This window comes from Equus asinus, chromosome 2, assembly GCF_041296235.1.
Source record: "Equus asinus isolate D_3611 breed Donkey chromosome 2, EquAss-T2T_v2, whole genome shotgun sequence".
In the NCBI taxonomy this organism is placed as follows: Eukaryota; Metazoa; Chordata; class Mammalia; order Perissodactyla; family Equidae; genus Equus; species Equus asinus.
This window is the reverse complement of record NC_091791.1, coordinates 1158792-1181977: the sequence shown is the minus strand read 5'-3', so window position 1 is coordinate 1181977 and position 23186 is coordinate 1158792. Positions and strand designations below refer to the sequence as shown.

Below are 23186 nucleotides of genomic sequence, written 5' to 3'. Positions count from 1 at the left end.
GGAGGCCTCGGCCTGCTGGGAAGCAGACCCCCATCTGACTTCTGCAGGCGTCTCCAGTCTCACTCCCTTCAGTCTGAAACGCTGCCCGTGAGCAGCCAGACATGGCCAGTCACATCCCTTCAGAGCGTGGCTTCCGAAGCATGGTTTTGCTGTCGCTGTTCCTAAGGAAGATCTTGGAGATGTTGGCAGAGTTCACAGACGGCAGTCCTGAGGAGCGCACGCCTCCTGTGAGGGATGGGGCTGGGTGACACCGCATGCTGCGCTCTGGTGATGGGAACCGTGTGTCGACAGCTGCAATGTTTTCCTCCTGGTCTGGAGCCCAAAGTGGACGCCCGAGTTCCTTGGCCAGAGGGCATCATGGAGATTCGTGCTGCGGGCCGCGTGGTGTCTGCTCAGGTTTATCTATGGCAGGCAAAGAGCCTCCTGGGCCCCTTTATCTAAAGCTGAAGACGTTGTTTTAAGGCCCATTTCTTTTACAAGCTCTTCCTTTCAGCTTTTCCGGAGCCCTCCAAACATCTGTTTGTGCTGAAGTTAGGAGCAGCAGCCGCATGGCTCTCGCCTCCTTTGTCTCCCCGCCTTTGTTTGCGATTTCATGCTCTCAGAGGGGCTGCATGTTGTTCTGCGTGAAGTTGTCAGAGGGATGAAAGCTCTGGAGCGGGGTCACACTTAGAGGGATGGCCGTGAAACATTGGGGAGATGTATCTTCAAGCCCACCCACCAGCCTCGGGTCGGCCCAGCGGAGGCCAGCGCGCAGGTGAGCGGCGAGCGCGTCCTGCAGACTAGCCACGCGGGTCCCCCTCCCCCGACTTCTTTCCAGGTGTTAATCAGACTACTGAGAGGTGCCAGGCAGACACTTTACTTAACTGTCGAGCGCGTCCCTCAGGGCTGGTTCTTCCCTCCTCTGTGTGAGAAGGAAGCTTGTAACTGGTTAAAATCGGGACTCAGCTCCCGTCTCCCCAGCGCTGACACCGTCTGCCCACAGGTGGCCCCTCTGCAACCCTGGCACGGCCCGTCGGGAAAGGTCCACGGGGGACGGGGCTGCGCATCAGGATGCTCCTGCCTGGCCCTGGACATTTCCTCCTGCGGGTCACTCCGTGGCTCCAGCAGACCGAGGCTGGGGCGGGTAATGGAGGGTCCATGTCGGTTCTTAGTCACGGGGAAGAACTCCAACAGGGAGAAGTTGTGCCGATGGCTTCCAGCAAGACATGGTCTGCAGCCCGTGCCGTGAGTCCGGGGGCTCGGGCACTGGCCACACGCAGGTCTCCCTCTGGCTCTGGCCATGCACGTCACATCAGAGCCACCTGATGCCAGGCCCGGGCTGGGTGACCCCACCGCTGGGGGTGAGGCGTACCCCCTTGGGGTCCTGTGTGTACCATCGGTGGCTTGGGAGCTTCACAGCCTCAGGAAGCTGGCTACCTTTTGTTGTTTGTTGTTTTTAAGGCTGTTTTACTTTCAGTTTAATGGAAAAAAGTTAACCAAGCCCCTGAGGTCTTACCCAGAAGCTGAGCAGTGGATGAATGGCCCTATTTACGTGCAAAAAGGCCCCAGCTGGATGTGGGAGCCCCGCCTTGCCACCCGGCCCCTTGTGGGAAATGCCCTGCACTCCAGCAGCCCTTGTCGCCGTCAGGGGCACCTCAAGGGGATGCCAGGACCCCAGGTGGGACTGGACGCCCTTGGCCCTGTATTTTGTTGGCGTTAAGATGCGAGGTTCTCCTGGGGGTTTCCAGGCGGAAACGGGAATCACTGTAATTTCCTTCAGGAGGGCTCAACTTGGGGAAAAAAGAAAGGTCTAACTCTGTTGGCAAAGGGGCTAGAATATTTCCTGCAGTAACTGCCTGTTGTGTGTCTAAATTTGGGGGCCACACTGGCTTTGTGGTTCAATTTGATGTTGTTTAACTGTCAGTGTGCTTGCTCCCCACTGGAGGAGAGGGAGCAGGGATGGCTCTGAGCAGACACAGCAGTTGCTGGGCCCCAGGCTGACCCTCTCTGTGCCTTAAACCATCCGCGGACATCTGGCCCGCTGGTTTTCACCCGCTGGCTAAAGTCGGGATTAAACCTTGCCCCACCGCTTTGTGCAGCCATCGAGAGTGGCGGGTGGCCAGAGACAGTGCCCCGAGCAGTCCTCCAAAAGCCCTGCTCCAGCAGACCAGGTGGCGTCTGGCGCCTGCCCACAAGGCCCGGGCCGTGTGTTAGGATCCCTGTCCCCGTGCAGACTGGGGACAGGGTGTACGGAGCCAGCGGCCATGCCAGGAGGCCCCAGTGATGCGTCTGTCTGTACGTCCCTGCTGCTCCAGCGCCCTGGGCAGCTCAGGAGGGAGAGCAGCATCCTCGGGACTGGTCAGGTGGCTTTGCCTGCCTGTCACGGTGGATCAGGGGGCCCGTCCCCTGGCAGGCACACTCGGAATGCTTCTGGAAGATTGAGAGAATGCCCGACACCGCTGGCTCTTTCTGGGGGCCCGGCCGCCCCCTGTAGTGGGCTCCAGTTACAGGAAGGGAGTTCATGGCATCACCAGCTGACAGACTGCCTTGCTTGCGTGTCAGCCGCCGGGGATGGTTAGGGAGTTAAAAGACGCCACCGCAGCAGAAAGGGCACTTTCCCAGCAGGCCGCGTCTGAACTTCTCTCGTGCCTCTGCAGCACCCCCAAGCCCAGCTTCCCTCCTCTGCAGTCCCGTGGCCTCGGCCTTGGCCAGCCTCAGTAATCCTCCCACGGCAGGAGGCGAGGCCCCTAGAATGGGCTGTCACGGACCCCTGACCAGGAGCACGCTGGAGGGCAGGGTGCGCAAGCTCCAGCACCTGCTGACCCCGGGCTCCTCCCTAACCCACCCCCGTGGGACACATTTCCCCCCAAGTCCCAGACTCGCTCCTCCCTGCCCTGTGACCCTCTGTGGCATCTAGAACCTGTCACGGCAGTGTCCGCCCTCAGGCCATGGAGCAGGTGGGCAGCTCCTGAGCCCTTCGGGAGCCCAGAGACCCTGCACTCTCGCTCTTGGGGACTTCTTCTGACTCCGGCTAGAGAGGGAAACCCAAATACGTGTTTCCAGGCCACGCAGGGCATTGCAGACAAAGGCAAGACTAGTTATTCATGTTTAACCAAACAATATTTTTAAATTCAAAATCTGCTTCCAATACATACATCAGTTCCTACATTTTCTCCACTGGAGGAAAAGTGAGCTGGAAATGCACTCTCACGCTCTTCCTGCTGCTGAGCAGAGAAGGAACTCACTGCGCCTGAGCAGGGGTCTGAGCCAATGGGGCCCATGGCTGTGCTGGGGCACCCCAGAGCTCTGCAAGGGCGGCCTCGTCCCCTCAGCTCTCCTCCACACCCCATGGCCCACCCCTGGCTCCAGAGACTGACTCCCAAACATGGCCTGAACCTGATTCACCCCCCACTGACCACGAGCCCTCTCCCCACCCTCCCCCATCTCCTCCCCAACCCAGCTCCCCAGACTGAAGACCCCTGGCCTGTGCACCCCCCCCCCCCCCCCCGCCGCCCCCAGCTCTCACACTGCCTGTCCCTGGCCTCTGCCCAGGCTGGGCCCTCCACATGGAGCCTCCACATGCACCTGCCCAGTTTTACCTGTCTTGTCCGCGTTACCATCATCTCACTAGTTACCCCCACACCCCCATCCCCTCCAGACACCAGGAACCGTGACCACCTGCCTTCCACGACTCGCTCGGAGCTCAGCACACGGCTGCACGCACAGCACCCACCCCAGCCCTGGTGAGTGCTGCCTGGCTGGCCAGGCTGTGCTGGGTCCTTTGGAAACAGCTGGTGAGTGTCACGTGGGCTCATCTTGGCGTGAGCTGCTGCTCAGGCCTCAGTGGCTGAGTACAGGAAACCTGCTCTCTGAAGTCAGCATTGTTAATGGATCCGAAGCTTTAAGGCTGTTGGTAAACGCAAGTTGAGATGGTTTCTTTAATACCTACTGACCTCTTAAAGTGGATACACAGGATTATAGCTTTTATTTAACATTTAGAAATTAGCAATTAGAATGAGAAAACTTTGCAAAGTCCTCTGTCTTTAAATCTGCCTTACCTAGTCCCTGTTCCTGATAGAAACTTTTGAATGTGTATTTATGTTTTGTTTCGTATACTTCTCACCAACACAGACCAAAAATTACTGCGTAGAACTTGCAAACATACTTTCTAAAAGCCGCCCGCCGCCCGCCACCCCTGGGCTCTGTCCTGCAAGCTGTTCTGGTGTCGCGGGCTCCTGCCCTGAGGTCGGCCGGGCTGCCTGCTCTCGCCCTGGCCCTGTGGGCACCGGGTGCGAGCGGCCCTGCAGGACTGCGCTGAAAGGCTGGTGGCTCTTAGGGCCCAGAGGCTCTGCCCCTAAAGAGTTTTGGACTTGGGGGGCAGCGTTGGTGACAGGTGAGTGGGGCAGTGAGGTGAGTGGGGCCGGCTGCATGCGGACGCCTCCGACCGCAGTAGCTTTGTGCGAATCAAGTGGGCTGTAAGACTGCGGGACTCGCTGAAGACAGCCTTTGGGGCTGACACTGGGGCCCTGGATGCTCCAGGTGCCCCATCCCAGCAGCATGCTTCGCTGGTTACCCAGACTGAGGAGAAATGTGGGAATTTCTTTATCCACCCAACAGGTAGATGGCCTTGGCGACAGCGGTCCATTAAATTCCAGGAGAAAAACCCGGCACTCCCAGTGCCCTGGAGTCCAAGTGCTGGGCGGCCCTTTCAGGTGCCCCTTGGTGTGGCTGCTAATAATGGAAGAAATCCTAGCTGGCTCTTTAAAAGTAGCATTTTGGGTATTTTTTTTTCCTTTCAAAAGGGAAAAATCCCTTCCGTCAGGAGGCGAGCTGGAAAGGCGGGCCCTGTGAGTTTCCGCATGAGTGGCCAGGACCTGAGTGAAAGGCGCCTGATCACTTCTTTAAAACCTGGTGAATGGGTGGCTCCGCGGAGGGTGTGGGAGAAAGGGCCCGGGGAGCGGAGGCACGGGCAACCCCTTTGTGCGCCCGCTCGGGGCTGATCAGATGTTTAGCCTTTGGGAGCCCGCCTGAAATGGCGAGATAAAGCAATTTTTTAAAAAGTTTCCAGCAGATGCCTTTGGGAGAAGGACCATGAATTTCCTGAATCGCGTCCTGGGGCGGCTACAATGGCCGTCTGCCCGCCCGAGCCCTCTCCCATTCACAGAAGCGCTTAAGCCACTTAAGCACATTAGCATCTGGATGGCGCCGACCTCCTGGGGACGCGCATGGGCAGGGTGGCCGAGCTCTGCTCCGGATTGTTCCGGCGCTTGTTCTAATCCGAGTGTTTGAAGGCGGCCAGACTGATTTGTGACACATGAGTCCAAAAGCCACTTTGGGGGCTTGACCCGCTGAGCTGGTCTGTGCTCTGAATGTCAATGGCCTGGCCTGGGGGGCGCTTTGGGGACGGTGCGGCCGCCTCCCCTGCCCCACGATGGGCAGTGCGTGTCCGTCGTCCCTGGCAGCCCAGGAGGGGATCTGTGTCTCAGGCTGCCTGCCAAGGTGCTGATGGGGCTCGGCTCGTGCGGCAGGAGGGCTCCCCTCTGAAGCCGGAGCTGCCCTGCAGGCCTGGCCCCGAGCCCGTGGGCAGCCGCACTCTGGAGCGAAGCATTTCTCAAAAGCAGGACTCCACCAGGACCCCTTCACAGAAGAGTGTTTCTAAACAGGAGAAATTAATCGTTTCGTTGCAGTGGTCTTTGTTTTCTTTTAAATAAAAATCATCTGGTCCTTTTTTTAAAAACAGCGTTGCTGAGGTATAATTTACATACCAGCCACAGTTCAGTGGCAGACTCCTCGCCACGCCCCACCCGCCCTAGCCAACAGGGGCTCTGCTTTCTGTCTGGAACTGCCGATTCTGGGTGTGGTGTGTCAGTGGGCTCCAGCAGGGGGGCCGGCTGCCCATGTCCTCCCCACTGTGGACACGGCCTCTCACCATCGTCCAGGGCTTTCATTTCTCTCCCCGATAACTTGCCGGTTTCAGCGCCTGTATGGCACGTCCTCTGTTAGATATTTTCCTGAGTGCCCTCCTGTCATGCGTTTTCATCCCTCTGGAACCTAGAGAGCGGGCTGCACCGCGCTGCCCATGGGGGGCTCGGCGTAGCACAGCACCGTCTGCAGGCCGGGGGCTGCACCTGTGTCCTCCGTTGGGGAGGGGCCAGTTTACATCTCCCCACCACCCCATGATGCCCTTCCCTGCCTCACACTCAGGTTAAGATGAGAAGAATTTTCTGAACAACTCTGATTTAATTTTCTAGCCAATCACTTGGTGGCTTGATCTCTGACCTGGCTTGTTGCGTGGAGTGTGGCAGCTGTGCAGCCTGTCCCTGTGGAGAGTGACAGCGCTCGCTCCTCCTTCTCCCCGACGCTGCCCAGCGGTCACCCTTCCCTCAGTTGGCCAGCATCCTGCATCCGTGCTCCAGGCCCTCAGGGTGGCTTCTATTCTCCTTGGGTTGCCCCGACCCCTCCTGTGGCCTTCTGGGTCCTGTGCCACTTCCCCCGGCCCATGCTGGGCCTGATCCCACTGTAATGCGCCCCGCAGCTGACCCTCCCTTCTCAGCTGTGGAAGCGCAGCTGCTCAGGCTGTTGTCAGTGAAGCCTCCTGCAGACCTCCCGGGTCAGGCCCAGGTCGGAGCTGAAGCAGCTCAGGGGATAAGCTCAGGGAAGCAGAGGTGGAGCAGGGCGTGAGGGCCACGCTGCAGGGGTCCCGCACTCGTCCAGGGCACGTCTGCCTTTGGGCGCTGCTGGTCAGCTCCTGCTTCTGCCCGGTGGATTTGTGGACCCATTACATTTGGAGCTGTGCTTCCTGCCTTCTTCCCTTGGGGAGCTGCTCTGGGGTCCCTTGACTGGAGGTGTGAAATTGGGTTGAAGCAGTGAGGGAGCTGCCTGGAAAGGGCGAGGTCAGGGAGAGAGGTGAGGGCATGTGCGGACTGCCCACAGGCAGCCTGGCAGAGGACCCTCCCCTGGGACTGAGGACTGAGTTCCTTCTGTGTCTTTCCCAGACTCTCTGCACAAAGGCCACGATGCAGACGGTCCGTGCTGCCGACACCAATGAAGTCGTGAAGCTGATATTCCGCGAGTCAGACAATGACCGGAAGGTAAGCTCGCCTGTAATGGTGGGTGCATGGTGCGCCGCGGGCTGCCTGTGGCCGTCCCTGAGCTGGGCCCTGCTCCACCTGCGCTGACGGCCCTTCGTTTCGTTTCGCAGGTTATGCTCCAGCTGGAAAAGAAGCTCTTTGACTACTCCCACCAGGAGGTCTTCCGAGACAACAACGGCACCGCGGTGAGTCTTCCGCACAGACCGTGGCCGACTCCCTGGGGCCACCTGGGGTGACAGCACGCTGGGCCGAGCTTCCTCGGCCTTGGAGCCCCTGCCCTCCTGTGACTTCTCTGCTCGGACAGTTCCTGGACGCAGCCGCCTGCCTCGCTGTCTCACTAATGGGCAGCCTGCCTCTCGCTCGGCCCTTAGCACTCGAGACCCTTCTGTGTGAGAGGCTAGGTGCTGGGTCTCCGGCTCAGGGCCAGCCCACAGAGGCCTGGGCGTCGTTTGGAATGGGGAGAAACCACAGTGTGCACTTGACAAGGCATCCCTGTTGCTGGGTGTGGGCACACATGTGTCTCTGTGCGTGTGTGCACACTTAAGCACGTGTGAATGGAAGTGAGGGCTGAAGCCACTCAGTGAAGACCTGGTCCCTGCCGGAGGCACCCGGCTGTGGGAACCCCACTCTGCGCTGAGCCCCTAGGCCTCCCTGGAGGGCCGTGTGCAGAAAAGCAGGGAGAGGTGGCCAGGCTCGCTGGACTGGTCACTTTTTATTGTGATCTGATTTGGGCCTGATCTTAGGGTATTTACGGATGCCCACTTTGTGCAGTGACAGTGACTGGTAGGTGAACTGTTAGCATGTGACCTCTGCCAATCTCCAAGGTGTGAACAAAGGCCCCACTGTGGCCAGTTCCAAGCTGACAGGACAGCTATATTGAAGAACCAGCTCCAAAATTCCTGAGAATTTAAGAATTGGCTCTTCAAGTGGGTCGGAGCCAGCTCTGGTCCCTCGTGACCCCCGGGGCTCCAGTGGTGCAGAGGCGGGTCCTATCCTGGGAAGCTGCCAGGGGGTGCACATTCGAGAAGTGTGAGGGCTGCCGCCAGGGCAGGTTGGGGACACCTGTGGGCTGCCTCTGCACGTGCGCCCTACCCCCGCTGCTTCCTGGGGGCGCTGTGCCCTCCAGGCCTTGCCTCCTTCCCCATCTGAGGAGCCCACTCGCCCTCTACACTTGCAGCCCTGGTAGGGAGCTGTCTGTCCTGCTGTCCTCCGTTTTCAGCTCCCGGTCATCCAACCCCTGCAGTCTGGCCTCTGCGCCGCCAAGACCGTTGTCACGCCCTCGAGGACGTCTTCATTCCTAAGTCCAGGCACGGTGCTTGGCCTTCAGGCCCTGCCTCCCATAATGTCCCCAGAGGACCACACCTCTCGTGGGTGGGCTCCCTGGTCCCTCTTTGTCCCCACGCTCAGCTCTTTGCACTCTGGGCTCCCCTGGGTGGGCTTGTCACCCCCTGGGCCTTGCGTTTCCAGCTCTAGACAACAACTCTGTCTCAAGTCTGCCTCAGGCCCCTCCGTGCGCTCACATTGGGCCCTGCTGGGTGCTTCAGCTCCACATCTGTGCCTCGGTTTCCCCTCAGGGTCTGAGCACCTTCCTCAGCTCTGTGTGTGCCAAGTGCAGAGAAGAAGGCTGGGCACATTGACAGCGAGGTGACAGACCGCCGCCATTCCAGGGACTCTGCAGTCCCCTGTCCCTCCTTCAGAACCACATCTGCTGCCCCTGTCCCTGCAGCCCCCACATTGGCCCCCTGTGTTTCTGGTCTCCTCCTGGGAAGTCACGTCGGCGTTCTGCCCCCTATCAGCTGCCCGGCCTCCCCTCGCCTCTCACATCAGTCAGGTTCTGGGCCTAGACTCCCTGCCCACCCCGAGTCTGTCCCTTCCCTCCTCCGGGCCCACCGCCTCTTCCCTGGCGCTGGAGCCCCTTGCCGCCTCCTTCCTGCCACCCCTGCCCCTTGGCACACCCCAGCCTGAAGCCCAGCCGGGGGCTTGTTACAGGCCCAGGGGGTCAGGCCCTTGGATGTTTCCCCTGGCCCCACCCCCCCGCCTCAGATATGGCCTGGCATCCTGATCTCCTCCCTGAGGCTGGGCTCACTGCTCCGTCTCCGTGCTCCCCTCCTGCCTCGCCTCCTTTTCGGGTGCCCTGCTTTACCCAAGCCCCGGCAGCACTCAGCTGCCTCTCCTGCTCTTCCGCCAGCCTGTCCCCTGTGGACTCTACGCTGGGCCCTGGCAGCTCATGTCTCGCCTCCTCCCGAGCCCCAGGCCGTGGTGAGGTTGACTGTCCTTCTGTGTCCCCGTGGTGCCCACGCTCAGTATGTGTGTATTTACTAGGTCCCCTGAGACGGGAGGCTCCACAGGGCAGGGACGGCATCCCGCATGCTGTCTGCTGAAGAAGCTGGCATTCTGGTGACCTCAACGGGACCTGGAGCACTCGGGGCAGAGGAGAGGCCCCGGGGCAGGTGTGGGGACAGGCCTTGTCTGGCTGTTCCCGTGTGGAGGTGAAGCCCAGGAAAGTAGGGGGCCGTCCTGTCCTGGGGTGGCTGCATGACCATCTGAGCTTGGGGAAGGCGGGCAGGGTGGGCTCTGAGGTCCCCGACAGAGACGGCGCCTTGAAGCAGGAGTAGTGAAGTCACCAGGGCAAGAAGAAGGCGGAGGCTGCCTGGGAGGAGAACAGTGGAACGGGGGCATGGCACTGGGCCCCCCAAGGAGCCAGGGTGTTCTGGAAGGAGCAAGGAGACTGGTGAAAACGAGGCTCTGTCAGTCAAAAGAGAAACAGGTCTGAGCCGGGACAGGCAGTGGAGGTGGAGAGGAGGCGCACGTGCCAGAAGGGTGGGGAGTGAGTGTCACGTGTGGATGTGAGGTCCCCGTGTCCTCTCTCAGCCTTCGGACAGGGAGCGCGTAACTACCGCTGGAAGTAACAAGTGCTGTGGCTGCTGAAGGTCATCTTCATTTCTGTCTATTTAGCATATGAAATTGGGGTTTTCTTTTTAAGATGGAGGGACGTTAGATTGAACATTCAGGAGAACTTTGCAGTTTGATTCTAAGATTAAAAATACAGCAGAGCTGCGTCAGAGCCTCGATCTCCGCATGGTTATTTTGAACAGCTCCCGTGCCCATGTCTGTATGGCGTCAGGAGTGGCGTGGAGAGAGGGGGTCTGGGGGGCCTGCCTTCGCGGGCTCTTCCCTGTAGTTTCTCCAGGGAGCCACGTGGGAGGGCAGCTGGGCAGCGCTGCCCACCGCTGGCACAGACCCCGGCGTTCAGCGCCTCGCGGTGCTGCTGCCTTCAGAAGCGGCCCATAGGCTCACGCGGATGCGTCTTGTGCTCCTACTGAGCCACCCGGCACTGGGAGAAGTCAGCCTCTGCGTCGGCCACACGCAGGCAGTGGAGTCATCCGGATCACCCACGGGGCACAGTAACAGCCTGAGGAGCCGTCGGAGGTGGTCTGACCTCCCTGGGGAGCCACGAGCACCACGGGCACTGAAACACACGCCCGTCCGCACGATGGATGTGCCTGCGCCCGACGCGGCCCCAAAATCCATCGCATCCTTCATCAACCACCGGTCTTGTACTCGTCTGACAGAAATTTAATTCAAGCTGGCTCCTGAAAATAATTATTGTATTTTAAGAGTAGTAATCATTGGCCGGGACATGATTGAATGTGTCCATGCCTATTGACTTTTTCTATGATTTATAGCTTTGTTTAGTCGATATTCCCATCGAAATTGTATAATTAATTGTAAGTGTGGCTGTCAGGGCTGCAGGATGGAGTGCCCTGGTGAGGATTTGGAGAGATTAAATTTTCCGTGGCTGTCCCAGGGCAGGGCCTGGGAATTTTCACAGCGCTGGGCCTGTTGGATAGAGATGTTTTCTGTGTGTTTAGCGGCTGCTCTGGCTCAGGGCGCATTGATTTTCTGGGCTTCTTTCCTTTATCAGTGAGTGTCTCTGCAGTGACAGTGGAATTCGGGCAGCTGGGCAGATCCTGACAGGTACATATGACCAGCCAGCTGCTTTATCATTGTCCACACACGCCCTGTGCTGTTTTTCACTTCGTAATCAAGAAGAATGTTTAAGATACATGTGAAATTGGTTATCATGTTTGTGAAAAATCTCAAAGAGATACAAATTATCATTTCAACAGAAATGCAGCGTAATTTCTCCTCAGAAACGTCTCCGGTCCGCAGCCCTGCCTCCACCCCCATCATTTCGTGTGGATGCGGGACGTGAGCAGACTCCCCAGGCCGTGGAGCCCTGGGTGCTGACTCCTTGCTGGTCCCGCAGAGGGAGGGTCCCGCCAGCCCGTCAGAGCAGCCAGACGGCAGGGACAGGTTGGCCTCCTGCACCCGCCCTCCCCGAGGCAGCCCGGCTTGGGGTCCGATGGGCTGGGCTGGGGTTTAGAAGTAAACGCTGCCGTGCGTGGGCCGCAGCTGACACCATGCAGGTTTGCATCTGTGTGGCTGTGGGATTAACCTTTGCATTCGACCAGCCGGAAGGTTCAAGAAGGTGAAGATGTCCCTTAGGAAGGCGACGATATCCATAGCCTTAGCCAGAGTGTCCAGCACGGGCCTGCCACATGGCAGAGGCTTAGTAAGTGCACTGGATCAAAATGAAGAAATACTCACGCTTGAGAACATCTCCATGTTAACAGACGGGCACGTTAGCACCAGGTGCCTTAGGGGCAGGCCACCAGAGGAGCCTGTTTCGGCACAGGTTCTGACTGCTGGGGAGGCTCCCAGGGGCCCACCAAGGCCTTGCGGGTCTCTTTTGGAAGCTGATTTAAAACAGGGCAGTGTTCAGTAAGTGCAAACAAAAGCCACTCCCACACCTGTGCTCACGCATACACCTGGGCACCCCTGTGCAGCTGCGCACATATGTCCAAGTGCACACACACAACGCGCAGAAGCCGGTGTGGCCTGCTGTCACCTTGCCCTCCAGTCTCCTCCCGGGTGTCCCTGGAGCTGAGCATGGGGCCTGGGAACCATCTGGCAGTGAGACACATGGCACAGGCGTCAGGATGATCAGCACTGACCCTTGGCTCCGTCAAAACTTAACAAAACAAAGTAGACACGTGTGTGTGTCATGTACACGTGTGTGCACACACGTGTGTGGATGAAACCCTTGCCAAAGAGTGGAAATGGGGTTCTTTGTCCAGGGCCCTCTCATGGAGGGCTCGAGCAGGAGCCCAGGGTCTGGTCCATGGCCAGCGGCCTTTCATTTACAGAGGAGGGTTTTGCATCTTTGTAGTAAATGTGGGAAAAGAACCCACTTTCAGAGAAAGAATCAGGGTGTCCAATTTGAGTGGTTTTTGCATTTGTGTAAAGAAAGTACCGGCACTTCCCCTGGGTGCCGCTTGGAGCCAGGCCCTGCTCTGGGAACAGACTGGGCACGGACCCTGTGGGGCTCTCAGGCCAGCAGGGACAGAGCAGAAGCAGGCGGTCAGCGCCTTGGTCAGGCATGAGCGAGCGCCATGAGCAGCACCGCAAGGGGCGCAGGAGGGCCCAGCTGGGGGTGTCGGTCAGGAGGGAGGGACCCTGAGTCACCGCCAGGGGCGGGAGGCACTGGGGGAGCAGCAGGCAGGCTCCCTCACCCCACTGCCTCCTGGGGCCAGGGCCACACTGGGGGCATATCCGAGTGGGGAGGCTGTCGAGGGTGGAGGGCAGCCACAGCCCTGACGGAGCTCGCTCTGGCCGTTGTGAGTGAGAGGCTGGGGCTGGGCGAGTGAGGCCCAGACCTGCTGGCTGTGGCCAGGCTGGCCAGGGCCAGTCACTGAAGCTGTCTGCTGTCTGCATCTTCTCTGGAGATTGGGGCCTGGGACATGTCCAAGGTTGTTCTTGGAGTTTCCCTCAAAGGGTAAGGAAGAGAATTAAGCATCTTCCCAATACCTTGTAACTTGCGAGGTGACGTTCTGAGTATTTGTATTTTAAGAGCCTGGCTCCTTGTGTGCTGTGTCCTGTCTCTGGACACTGTCTCTTGGAAGGCAGGCCCCACATCCACTGTCACCCCTGTAAAGGTTCCTGCACGTGAAGGTCCATTGAAGATGAGCTTCTGGTCCCAAATGCAAGAGCCCGGAGATACGGCACAGGCGGATGGACCCTCAAGAACACCAAATAATTGAATAATTGGTAGAAATTATAACGTAAGAATATTTTGAAATATTTAAAACATGAAAGAATCAGAAACATAAATACCACACCTTGGAAAGACAAGCAGATTAAAAATATACAGGACTTGTGGGAGTGCGGTCTCCGGAGTGGACACGGAGCTGAGGAGGAGCAGAGTCAGCCCGGCGTCTGCGGGTGCGGTGGACAGGACTGGGAGGCAGACTCCAGCGGGAGGTGTGACGGGGTGGCCTTTGGAGAGCCGCTGACGGAACCATGGGAGACGATCATCAGGAGCAGGGCACATCGGAGCGAGACGGCAGACACCACGCCTGAGAAAAGTGTCAGGTCACCCTACAAGAATGACAGTGGCAGCCGGCTTCCCACGCGGTGACAGAAGCCGGATGGTAATGGAGTCATTTGATGGAAGAGCTGAGAGCCCACGCTCCCCACCCAGAGGTCTGCAGCAGCTGCCTGGTGCTTTAGGAATGCCGGCTGGATTAGCGTGAGTGACACTCATGCCAGGATAGAAAGCCGGCCCCCAGCAGACCCACAGGACCAGGTGGGAGCTGCGCTCAGGAGCGCAGGCCCGACAGAGAAATAACGACAATGCTGGCGTCAAGTCTTGGAACGTGGAAAAGACTGCGAGGTGTTCTTGGTGGACACGCACGTGTGCAGTGATCACACAGAACGTCCGTCGCAGCTGGGTCACCACTGGGGGAGGAGGCAGGTGAGTAGGGTCGGCGGGGTCCTCACTGGACTCACTGTCCCAGGAGCGTTTCCTCTCTTCTAAGAGTCCGAGGTAAATTTGGGAGAAATGAGAAGATCTGGCAGCTCCGGGTGGGTGAACCACGGGCACTTTCACCATCTGTACTTTCCTGAACGCTTGAAACTGTCACCACAAATGGAAGGAAGCTGCCGGTGTTGTTTTGGTTAAATGGCCGATTAGCCGTGGCCACTAGAACTCCACAGTGGTCCTCTGGATGCCTTGCACTGGTCCTTTCCAGAAAGGCCAGCTCCTGACCTCAGACAGGCCACTCCCCTTCTTATCGATTGCGACGGTCAGAGCCTCATCAGCATCTGCCTGGACCCGCAGCCTCCCCGGCCCCACCTGTCAGCAGCCCAGGCCCCACACTGCGTTCAGGGGCCTGTTCTGCCTCTGATCTGGGAAGGCTGAGAACTCAAGTCTGGAATGATCTAGATAAGATACGTGCTTACAGGCCTTTGTGTGTGTGTGTGCATGTGAATGTGTGTCCACAAGTACACACATACATGTAAACACATGTGTAAGCACAAATACACTGCGTGGGTGCTGTACTGGTCCAGACCCGACAGGCATGCCCCTCTCTTGAAGGTGCGTCTCCCTCCCTGGAAACTTCCTCTCCATCTGTTCCCAGCCCCACTGAGGAGCTGACTTGGGGACTTTCCAGAAGCTGCTGGCCTGGAGTCCTCCCTGGGTGTGGAAGCAGGCAGGCCGTTTGGTGCTGTGAAAGCCAGGCGGCTCTTTGTCCCTCACTCCCAAGCCTCCCCTCTCATCCTGCACCCCCAGCCCTGGCCCTGCACCCCCTGCTCCCCCACCCCAAGCACCCAGCCCCAGGGCTGTCAGGGCAGTACTGACTGGGGTAGGTGTGCCCTAGCATTTCTCACTAGCAGATGTGGGCTCAGGGGTCTGGCCCCCGACCCTGGTTCTGAGCCTTGCCAGGCGGGGTCTGAGGCTCTTTGTGACTCTTGTTCTGAGTGTCCAGGAATGCACACGAGATTGAAATTAGGCAAGTGTGCCTGAAATGGTCCCATTTACTCAAAAGGAGCATTGGTCTACCCCTCCCAAACCGTGTACAGACGGCTCCTTCTGGTGGGGACTTCAGTTGTCCCTCCGCCCCACCTCAAGGAGAGTGGCCTGCCGGGTGCCGCTGGGTGTCGCCGGGTGCAGGTGGGTGTTGCGGGGAGGGCCGTGTGCAGGCAGCTCAGGTAGCAGCCTGGCACAGGGGTAATTACTGCTACACAGTGCTGCTGACTGCACGCTTCAGGAGTGACAGATGAGGCGGCAGAGAGGGGAGGATGTGGTGTGGTTTTGAGGGGGGTCTCCCGCACAGCCGAGAGGGGACATGATTAATGAACACATCCCAAGGGTGTGTATGGTGATAGCTCAACAGCCTAGTGTGGTCAGAGGTGCTGCCGGAGTGCCCCTTTCCTTCTGCGGGCACCATGCCTGTTGGGCTTGTCTCTACAGAGTGCTATGGAGCCAGGTTGTGCCATCTCCTCTCCGTGCAGGGGCCAGCGCTCACACCAGGCTGGCTGCTGGAGTCTCACCTGTGTACACACTTGGGCCATTTGTTATCTTCCTGTGCAAGGTTGACGTTGCTTACTCTCTGACTTCATTTGGACAGAACGGGAGCTGTGTCCCCTCTGCTGGACGCTTCCTTAGTGGGGGCACTGCTGTATCTGCTGGACTGTGTGGTTTCAGCAGAGCGAGGCGGCCCTGCGTGGCTGGTCAGCAGCAGGCAGTGCAGGTTCCAGCACCAGCAGCAGAGGAGCTGGAGGCCGGAGCACAGTCTCACGGGCAGAAGGGCCTGCTGGGCACTCATGGGTCTCTGGAGGCACGACAGGGCAGTTCCCAGTAGGCAGCCTGCGCGTGGAGCACACGATGTGCAGTCCAGATGGGCGCTTGAGCCACGCATGTTTCCCGGAAGTTGCAAGGGTCCCTCCCGGCTGCAGATGGACCACCACAACCCCGGGGACTTCTCGGTGCCCCCAGTGAGGTGAACCAAAGTGACTTTATTTTCTTCTGTTTGTTTTCTTTAGCTCTTAGAATTTGACAAAGAGCTGTCTGTCTTTAAGGACAGACTGTATGAACTGGACATCTCGTTCCCTCCCAGGTAAGGAGCCCCCGCTTGCTGGACAAGCAGGTAACAGTACCCCCTTCAGTGCACCCCCATGTCCCGGTGCAAACCACCCCTCCTCCTGCCCTTTCTGGCCTGAAGCAAGCAACCTGCTGAGAGCAATAAGTGTCTGTTGTCTTCTTGTTTAAAAAAAGATAGTTTTTCCAATATGCAAAATATGGCCTTCTCTGATCAGCATCCTAGGGGCCCACAGAGGCAGCCCCATGTTCTGGATCTTTCTGGGAATATCGATCGGCACCTAGTGGAGGGCGGTGTCTTGGGGGTGGGCTCTCCGTTCTGTTTGTCTGTTTTTGTCTTTCTCAGGCACGTTTCCAGAACCTGAAACCTGCAGCAATAACAGTCATTTCCTCTAAGCTGCCCCGGGGTGCAGCCCAGACATGCCCGGGGTGCAGAGGGGCGTGGGGTAGAGAGACTGTTAACAGAGAGTGGCCTGGGGAGGGCACCCCGAGGACCAGGACTCCTCCCCGGCCTTCTCCTCCTCTTTCACATCCCGAGTAGAATTCTTTCCTCTGGGGTGAAACATGGACCTGGCCACGTTCGGGGAGACTTTCTAGAGCAGACAGGACGGCGCTGTACCCCAAAGACATCCCCAACAGCAGGGCCGGCTTGTTGCCGTTTGCTTTGGGTCAGCCTGGCAGTGCACGCTCAAGGTTCTCATGTCGGAAGGAGTGGTTCTGTGTCTGGAGCGCACTCGAGAGCCCAGTGGCCTCTGATGCTCTCTGAGAGGACAGTCCTCGATTCCCCTGCCGCGTTTCAGTGGTCAGACGTGTGGCGACTGGAGGGGCCCCACATCCACTGGTCGTGGGGCTTCCTGCAGAGCATGGGCCATGGGCCTGTGCCCTTCTGACCTCAGGGCCAGGCCCCGGCTGAGACTCGGAGCTCAGGGTCAGCACCCAGACCAGTGGCGCCAGTTCCAGGGACCACAGAGGCAGGGACTGTGGGCCCCACTCGGCCTTCGGGGCTCCTGGCTGTGCCTGGCCAAGGTCTCGGACGCCCCTGAACGTGTGGCTCAAGCACAGGAGCAGGAGGCGGCCCTCAGCACTGACCGTCCAGCGTGCTGACCGAGCACGTCTCCCTCAGGCTCCGGCGCTGGTTGAGTGCACAGTAAAATGTGCAGTGAGATGTGCTTCCACGTATGTTTCAAGTCAGAAGACTTTCTTAGGGATTTCTCAGACTTCCCTCTCGGAGAGTGGCAGGCCAGATGTCCTAGAGGTCCCTGTTTGAAAAGCTCGAGGTTGTCTTTCTCAGGGCTTTGCTGAGCTGGCGAGGAGGAAGGCGGCTTGGGGGCCACCAAGGGCTGATGGCACGACCTTGTGGACACATGTGCCCTAAGCTGGCATCTGCCTCTTGAGTTTCTGCCAAATGCTGCAGCCCTGAGGGTCACCCTGGCCCAGGGCACAGAGGATACAGAAAGGACCTGGCCAGGCCAGGAGCCCACCACCAACACTGGGCAGCAAAGAAACCTGCCTGTCCACACCCAGGCACATCCAGAGGGTGGACAGACAGATCAGCGCTCACAGCCACGTGGTCTAGCAGAGGTCTGGGCTGCCGGTCCCTGTGCAGCTGGCAGAGGAATGCAGGCCTCCTGAGCAGTCGGCTGTAACCGGGCTCTTGGTCAAATCCCACCAGTTTGTCTGGGATCTTTCTCATCCCTGGATGGGGCAAGGGGATGCTTTGGTGCCAAGTGGGAGGAACTTCAGAGAGCTGCCTGTGTGTCAACGTTGGGGTCTCCTGCCCTGTTCACGAGGATGCCTAGGGCAGGCTGTATGCACAGAGAGGCCACCCTGCCCCTGGTTTGGGACAGACCTGCTGGGCAGAAATCTCTACAGAGTTCAATTGGTTCATGGGGTAGGAGAAAGGACCCCAGAGATGTCCCCGCCCTCATCCCAGAACCTGTGAAGGTCCTGTGTGATGTGGCAACAGGACTTTGCACATGTGATTGAGGTGGGTCCCTTACTGCAGGCCTCATGTCGTGGGCCATCCGGGTGGGCCCAACCAGTCGGTGGCCCCACGCAGCAGGGGGTGTTCTGCAGCTGGAGGCGGGAGCCGTGAGCAAGGGCAGTGGGAGCAGCCGGGAGAAGGTCGTGCTGGCAGCCGGGAGGCTCGGTTGGCTGGCTGATTTAGTCACCAGATATTCTCCCTTTAATTTGGAAATACCGTTACAAGTTTTCTGAGATGGATATATGAGGAGAAGAAAGGGAAAAGTGTTCAGACTAAACATTGGCTTTCCAACTGGGGGACCAGCTCAGAGAAAGATGTACACTTGGCCTCTCGGCCCAGTCATAGCACAAGCCTGTGGTGGGAAGCCCACCAAAGGCTCCAGAGGCCGTTCTGCCTCCCCTGCCTGGTCACCCCTCCCCCTCCCCCACTGCCCGGTCCTCCATCCCCCTCCCCCACTTCCTAGTCATTCTTCTCCTTCCCCCACTTACTGGTCATCTATCCCCCTCCCCCACTTACTGGTCATCTATCCCCCTTCCCCACTACCCGGGTCACACCCAACTTCCCCTCTCCCTTGGGTTCTGTTGTATTTTTAAACCATGCTTGTGGCATCAGTTAGCATTCATAGCCCCTAGGGGTTGCATGGGGGGTTGGAGAGCTGTGTCCAGCAGTGGGAGCAATGTACACAGAAGCCCAAGCCAGAGATCAAAGGTGGCAGTTAGAGGTGGCGGTTGTGTGGTTTAGTCCCTGCCCAGGTATGTTCCCTCAGTCTACCGTGGAATGTAATCTCAGGCCTGTTCTGTGTGTGTGTGTGTGTGTGTGCAGGAGTATGAGCTCCTGTACACACATATAGATGTGTGCATGTGTACATGGGATTTGTGTACAGAGGATTGTGTGCAGGATTGCATTCACTCGTATGCACTCTGTAGGCACATGTGCATTTGTGCATGTATGTGGGCATTGCATAGGTTGTGCATGTGTTCATATGTGTGTGCACATGTGTGTAGGTATATGTGTTCATGCATAGGTAAGGGAGGGTGTGTGCAGAATCTATGTGAATGGGTTATGGACTAATTGTGCATGTGTGTGTGCAGCACATGGGTTTGCATGTGTGTATACAGTGTCCGCACATGCTTGGATGTGTGTATGTACATGGGTATGCACGGGTTTGAGTGTGTGTACACGGTATGTGTATACATTTGTGTAGCAGAGTTGTTACATGCATACGTGGTTGTACATGCACACATGTAGGTATGTGGGTGTGTGCACATGTCTTTGGGTGTGGGTTATGTGCATATGCATGGTGTGTGTACACTTGGGCCTGTGTGTGGTTTGTGCATGTATGTGTGTGTATGTACCTGGGTATGTGGAGGTGTGCATTGCAAAGATGTGGGTGTGTGCATGAAGTGTGCACGTGAGCATATAGATGTTTGCATGTACAAGATGTGTACATGGACATGTGTGCATTGCAAGGTGTGTGTAAGTGAGCACGTGTGTGGTTTTGCATCTGGGGTGCCACACATGAGTAGGTGTGTGCACATATATGCATATGGGTATAGGGGTGTGTGTGTGTGCGTGCCTGGGTGTGTGCATTGCCTGGGCGGGGTGTGTATCAGTGGTGCACAGTGGCCAGCACAGAGCAGTCTCTCACTGTTGGAAACCACTGACCTGCGTGGTTTCCCTGCAGACCCTCTCTTGGCCCTCTCTTGGAGCAGAGGGGTAGAAACCCCCAGGACGCAGCCTGAGGGAGCTTAGTGACACAGCCGCCCTGCTCCTGCTCAGGAGAGGCAGTGCCTCGGGCTGAGTCATGGGAATGAGGAAGCACTTGGTTGGGGGAGGAGCTTTCTGGAAGATTGGCAGGCCTGAGGCACTGAGTCCTTTCTCCCAGCTCCTTCCTGTCCTGTGCTCCCAGCGTCTCCTCACCAGGGGTGCAATGTCCCTGCAGGAAAGGAGGCAGGAGTTCCATCCCCATATGCCGCGGCCCAGTGCTGGGCACCCCAGGATGACCACGGGGGCATTCACCACCTTCCTGGAGGGCCGGGTCCCACCACTGGGGTCTCAAGCAGACTACTGGACATTCGGGCTGCCCTGAGGCACCACAGGGACCCCGTCTCACTGGAGGCTGTCGTCCCCCAGTGCCAGGATGCCCAGGGAGGGGGTTGAGCCCCCACTGCCCACAGGCTGCTGCCTACTGACCACGAGGACACTCTCCTGCTCGGAGCTCGGGTGAAGGCTAGCGCCCCTGGGAAGAGGACAGACGTGCTCACCACTTGCACATGTGGCTTCTGGACTGCAGGACACTCCAGCTTGGGTTTCTCCACGCTCATTCCCCTTTGAGAGGGGTTTCTGAGGTCACAGCAGAACCTGCCCGGTCCCTCCATCAGAAGGGCTGGCATTGAAAGTCGCTTTGGGGACAAATCCCAGAGGACCACAGCTCTCCCCCATTTGGTGCCGGGACCCCCTGATGCGCTTCAGTTACTGGGGACCCAGAGGACTTTTGTTCCCGTGGGTTGTGTCTGTTGATAGTGTACCATAATGCACGAGTATTTATTAATTCATTTTAAAATGACCACAGTAAACCCGTTACGTGTTAACATAAATAACGTTTTTATGAAAAAATAACTATTTCCCAAACAAAAAATAATTTTCGAGGAGAGTGGCTCAAACTCAAAGGAGTGTTTCAGACTCAAATAAATTTTTTTGAAGTTCAGCTTAATGAAGGATAGCCCGAGTGTCGCATCTGCTTCTGCCGCGGCCCCGCCGTGGTGGCTCTGGGCAGAGCGTGTGAGGCGGAGCCGGCCTCGCAGGCATGTGCCTGGGAAGGGGTGCCGACAGCCGTTGTGGGTGCTCCTCCTCTCGAGAAGGATGATGCCTGAGAGTTGGCTGCAGTGTGGACCTGAAGCCAGCGGCGGGAGCTGTTCTTGGCCTTGAGAAGGGGTCTTTCGCTGTTGTGTACGACTGGTGACGTCACGATGGTCCTTCAGAAACCCTGGGTCGCCCAATTGTGCAGGTGTCCCAGATGCTGGCATGTGTCCCTTGCGGTGTCAGAGCTGCCTCCCTCAGGACCACCGAGCTCAGCAGAGGACAGTTTACAGTGGAACACCGCCAGGCTCCTGGGGCAAGTGAATACAAGTTCTCCAAAAGGTTGAATTTTGTCATTGGCAACAAACACCCTCAGATGTTTCCCCTGGAGAGGCAGGCCCATTTCATCTTAGTATGACTGAGAACATGGTTTTTACCTTCCAGACCCCCAAAAGCGTCTCGGGAACCCCCAGGGGTCCACACACCCCTCTCCAAAAATTAGCCTAAACCTGGAAATAACCTAAACGCCCACTGACAGTGGAATGGATATTTGCTCCTGAAGTGGAATGTGCAACACACGGTGTGGCAGCAAACTGCGGCTTCACCCAGCTCTGAACAGACCGAACCCCAGGGTGCACGGACACAGCCACACGGCAGTGAGCACTGCATGGTTCCCTCTGGGTGCAGGTCGCTGCAGGCAAGACTGTGGGCGGTGCTGAGGTCATGACCCTTGACCTTCCAGGCAGTGGCAGGGCCCTGACCTGCAGGTCCCATGGGGAATGGGTTGCGGAGCATCCACTGCGCTGTGGGCCCTGCCTGACGTGTGTTAGGCTTTCATATGGACGGAAGGAATAGAAGAGTGTGGAAGTTCTGGGTCTGCCCACCAAAACGTGCAAATATTTGTTCAGAGAAAGGCGAATGGAAACAACCTCTCACACCTTCCCAAAGATAGGTGAGCTCTCCGGGCGGGAGAGAGACGTCATTACAGAAGAAGAGCAAGCTTTAGCTTTTTTTTTTTTTTAAAGATTTTATTTCTCCTTTTTTTTTCTCCCCAAAGCCCCCTGGTACATAGTGGTATATTTTTAGTTGTGGGTCCTTCCAGTTGTGGCATGTGGGGCGCCACCTCAGCATGGCCTGATGAGCGGTGCCATGTCTGCACCCAGGATTCGAACCAGCGAAACTCTGGGCTGCCAAAGCGGAGCACGTGAACTTAACCTCTCGGCCACGGGGCAGCCCCCGCAAGCTCTAGCTTTTGAAAAAGACAGAAATATCCCTAATGCGGGGACCAGCTGCACTGCAGCAGGCCGGCCGAGGTGCTCTTTTCAGCGGAGACATTTATTTTTAAAGTGAGGACTGGGAGGCCCTCTTCAAATTTGTGGGCCGTAATTTAAAGTTCGGCCATCTATGGATGTGTCTGTAACGACACACATCACATCGTAAGATGCTCCCAGGAGGGGTGCACTCTGCCATTTGCCTGGGCACTCGGAGTGGGAGGGAGGACGTCCAGCTGGTCACGGAGCCCCACGGGACCCGGCCACACAGATGCGTGAGGACGAGTGCCGAGGGGTGACAAGGACCAGAGAACCGGTTATACCGAGAAGTGGCTAGCCTGGTCACCCCCGGGGGACGGCGCAGGCTGGCTCGTGCAGGTGCACGCTGGCCGCCAGCTCTCTGCAGCCAGGACTCAGTCTCGGCACGCTTCTGCCGTGGAGTTCTTCCGCGCAGTAGTTTCAGCATCGGCACAGCTCTTGTCCTTCTTTGATTTTGCGTTTGTTTCTTTTCCTTTTCTTTTCCAGGAATTTCAGTAACAGCTGGCACCTTTGGAGTCAAGTCCTTCGACTCTTTGTTGGGCCCCTGGGTCCATGAGCCGGTCTGTAATCTGACAGGCAGCGTCTGCGCCTTTCTTTCCATACATACAGGTCGTCCTCGATGCCGGGGACTTGAGGGAGCCGCGTCCGCCGTCGCCATGCAGCGTCATAACCTGGGAGCAGGTGCTGTGTGCCGGGCCAGGACCCTGGAGGGGCTTCTGCCCTCACACCCTCCCGAAGACTGCCAGGCAGCACCCCCTTGCCATCTCCCACCTCTGGGGGCTGGTGTCGAACTGTGCCTGGTCTGGCCGAGGTTCTGCTAGGTCCCCACCCAGCCACCCCTCCACTTCCTCCTGAGCCTGGCGTCTCCCGCCCTTGCAGCCGGCAAACACAGCAGGGCTTTGTGCCTTCCTGGCTGTGTTGTCCGCTTCAGGGCCCATGGTGACACCCCCGCCTGCCCAGCCCACCCAGATGGAGACCTGAAACTTCCCACATCCTGAGGTGGGAGTCGAGGGGCAGGCAGGGAGGGGCGGCCGCGAGGACAGGTGGGCGATTGTTAGCTTTATCGCACTGCCATTAAT

The 23186-nt window shown here is 58.0% G+C and overlaps 1 protein-coding gene across 3 annotated transcripts in view; it reads left to right on the top strand.

The window, feature by feature from the left end:
- Window positions 1-23186, top strand: part of INPP5A (inositol polyphosphate-5-phosphatase A) — a 227386-nt gene that overhangs the window by 196327 nt on the left and 7873 nt on the right. For all 3 annotated transcript variants that reach the window (XM_044748372.2, XM_044748366.2, XM_070520576.1), the window contains exons 10-12: window positions 6975-7070; window positions 7181-7255; window positions 15960-16033. In XM_044748372.2, coding sequence (XP_044604307.1) covers window positions 6975-7070; window positions 7181-7255; window positions 15960-16033 — 245 coding nt within the window. The remainder of the gene's footprint in view (window positions 1-6974; window positions 7071-7180; window positions 7256-15959; window positions 16034-23186) is intronic.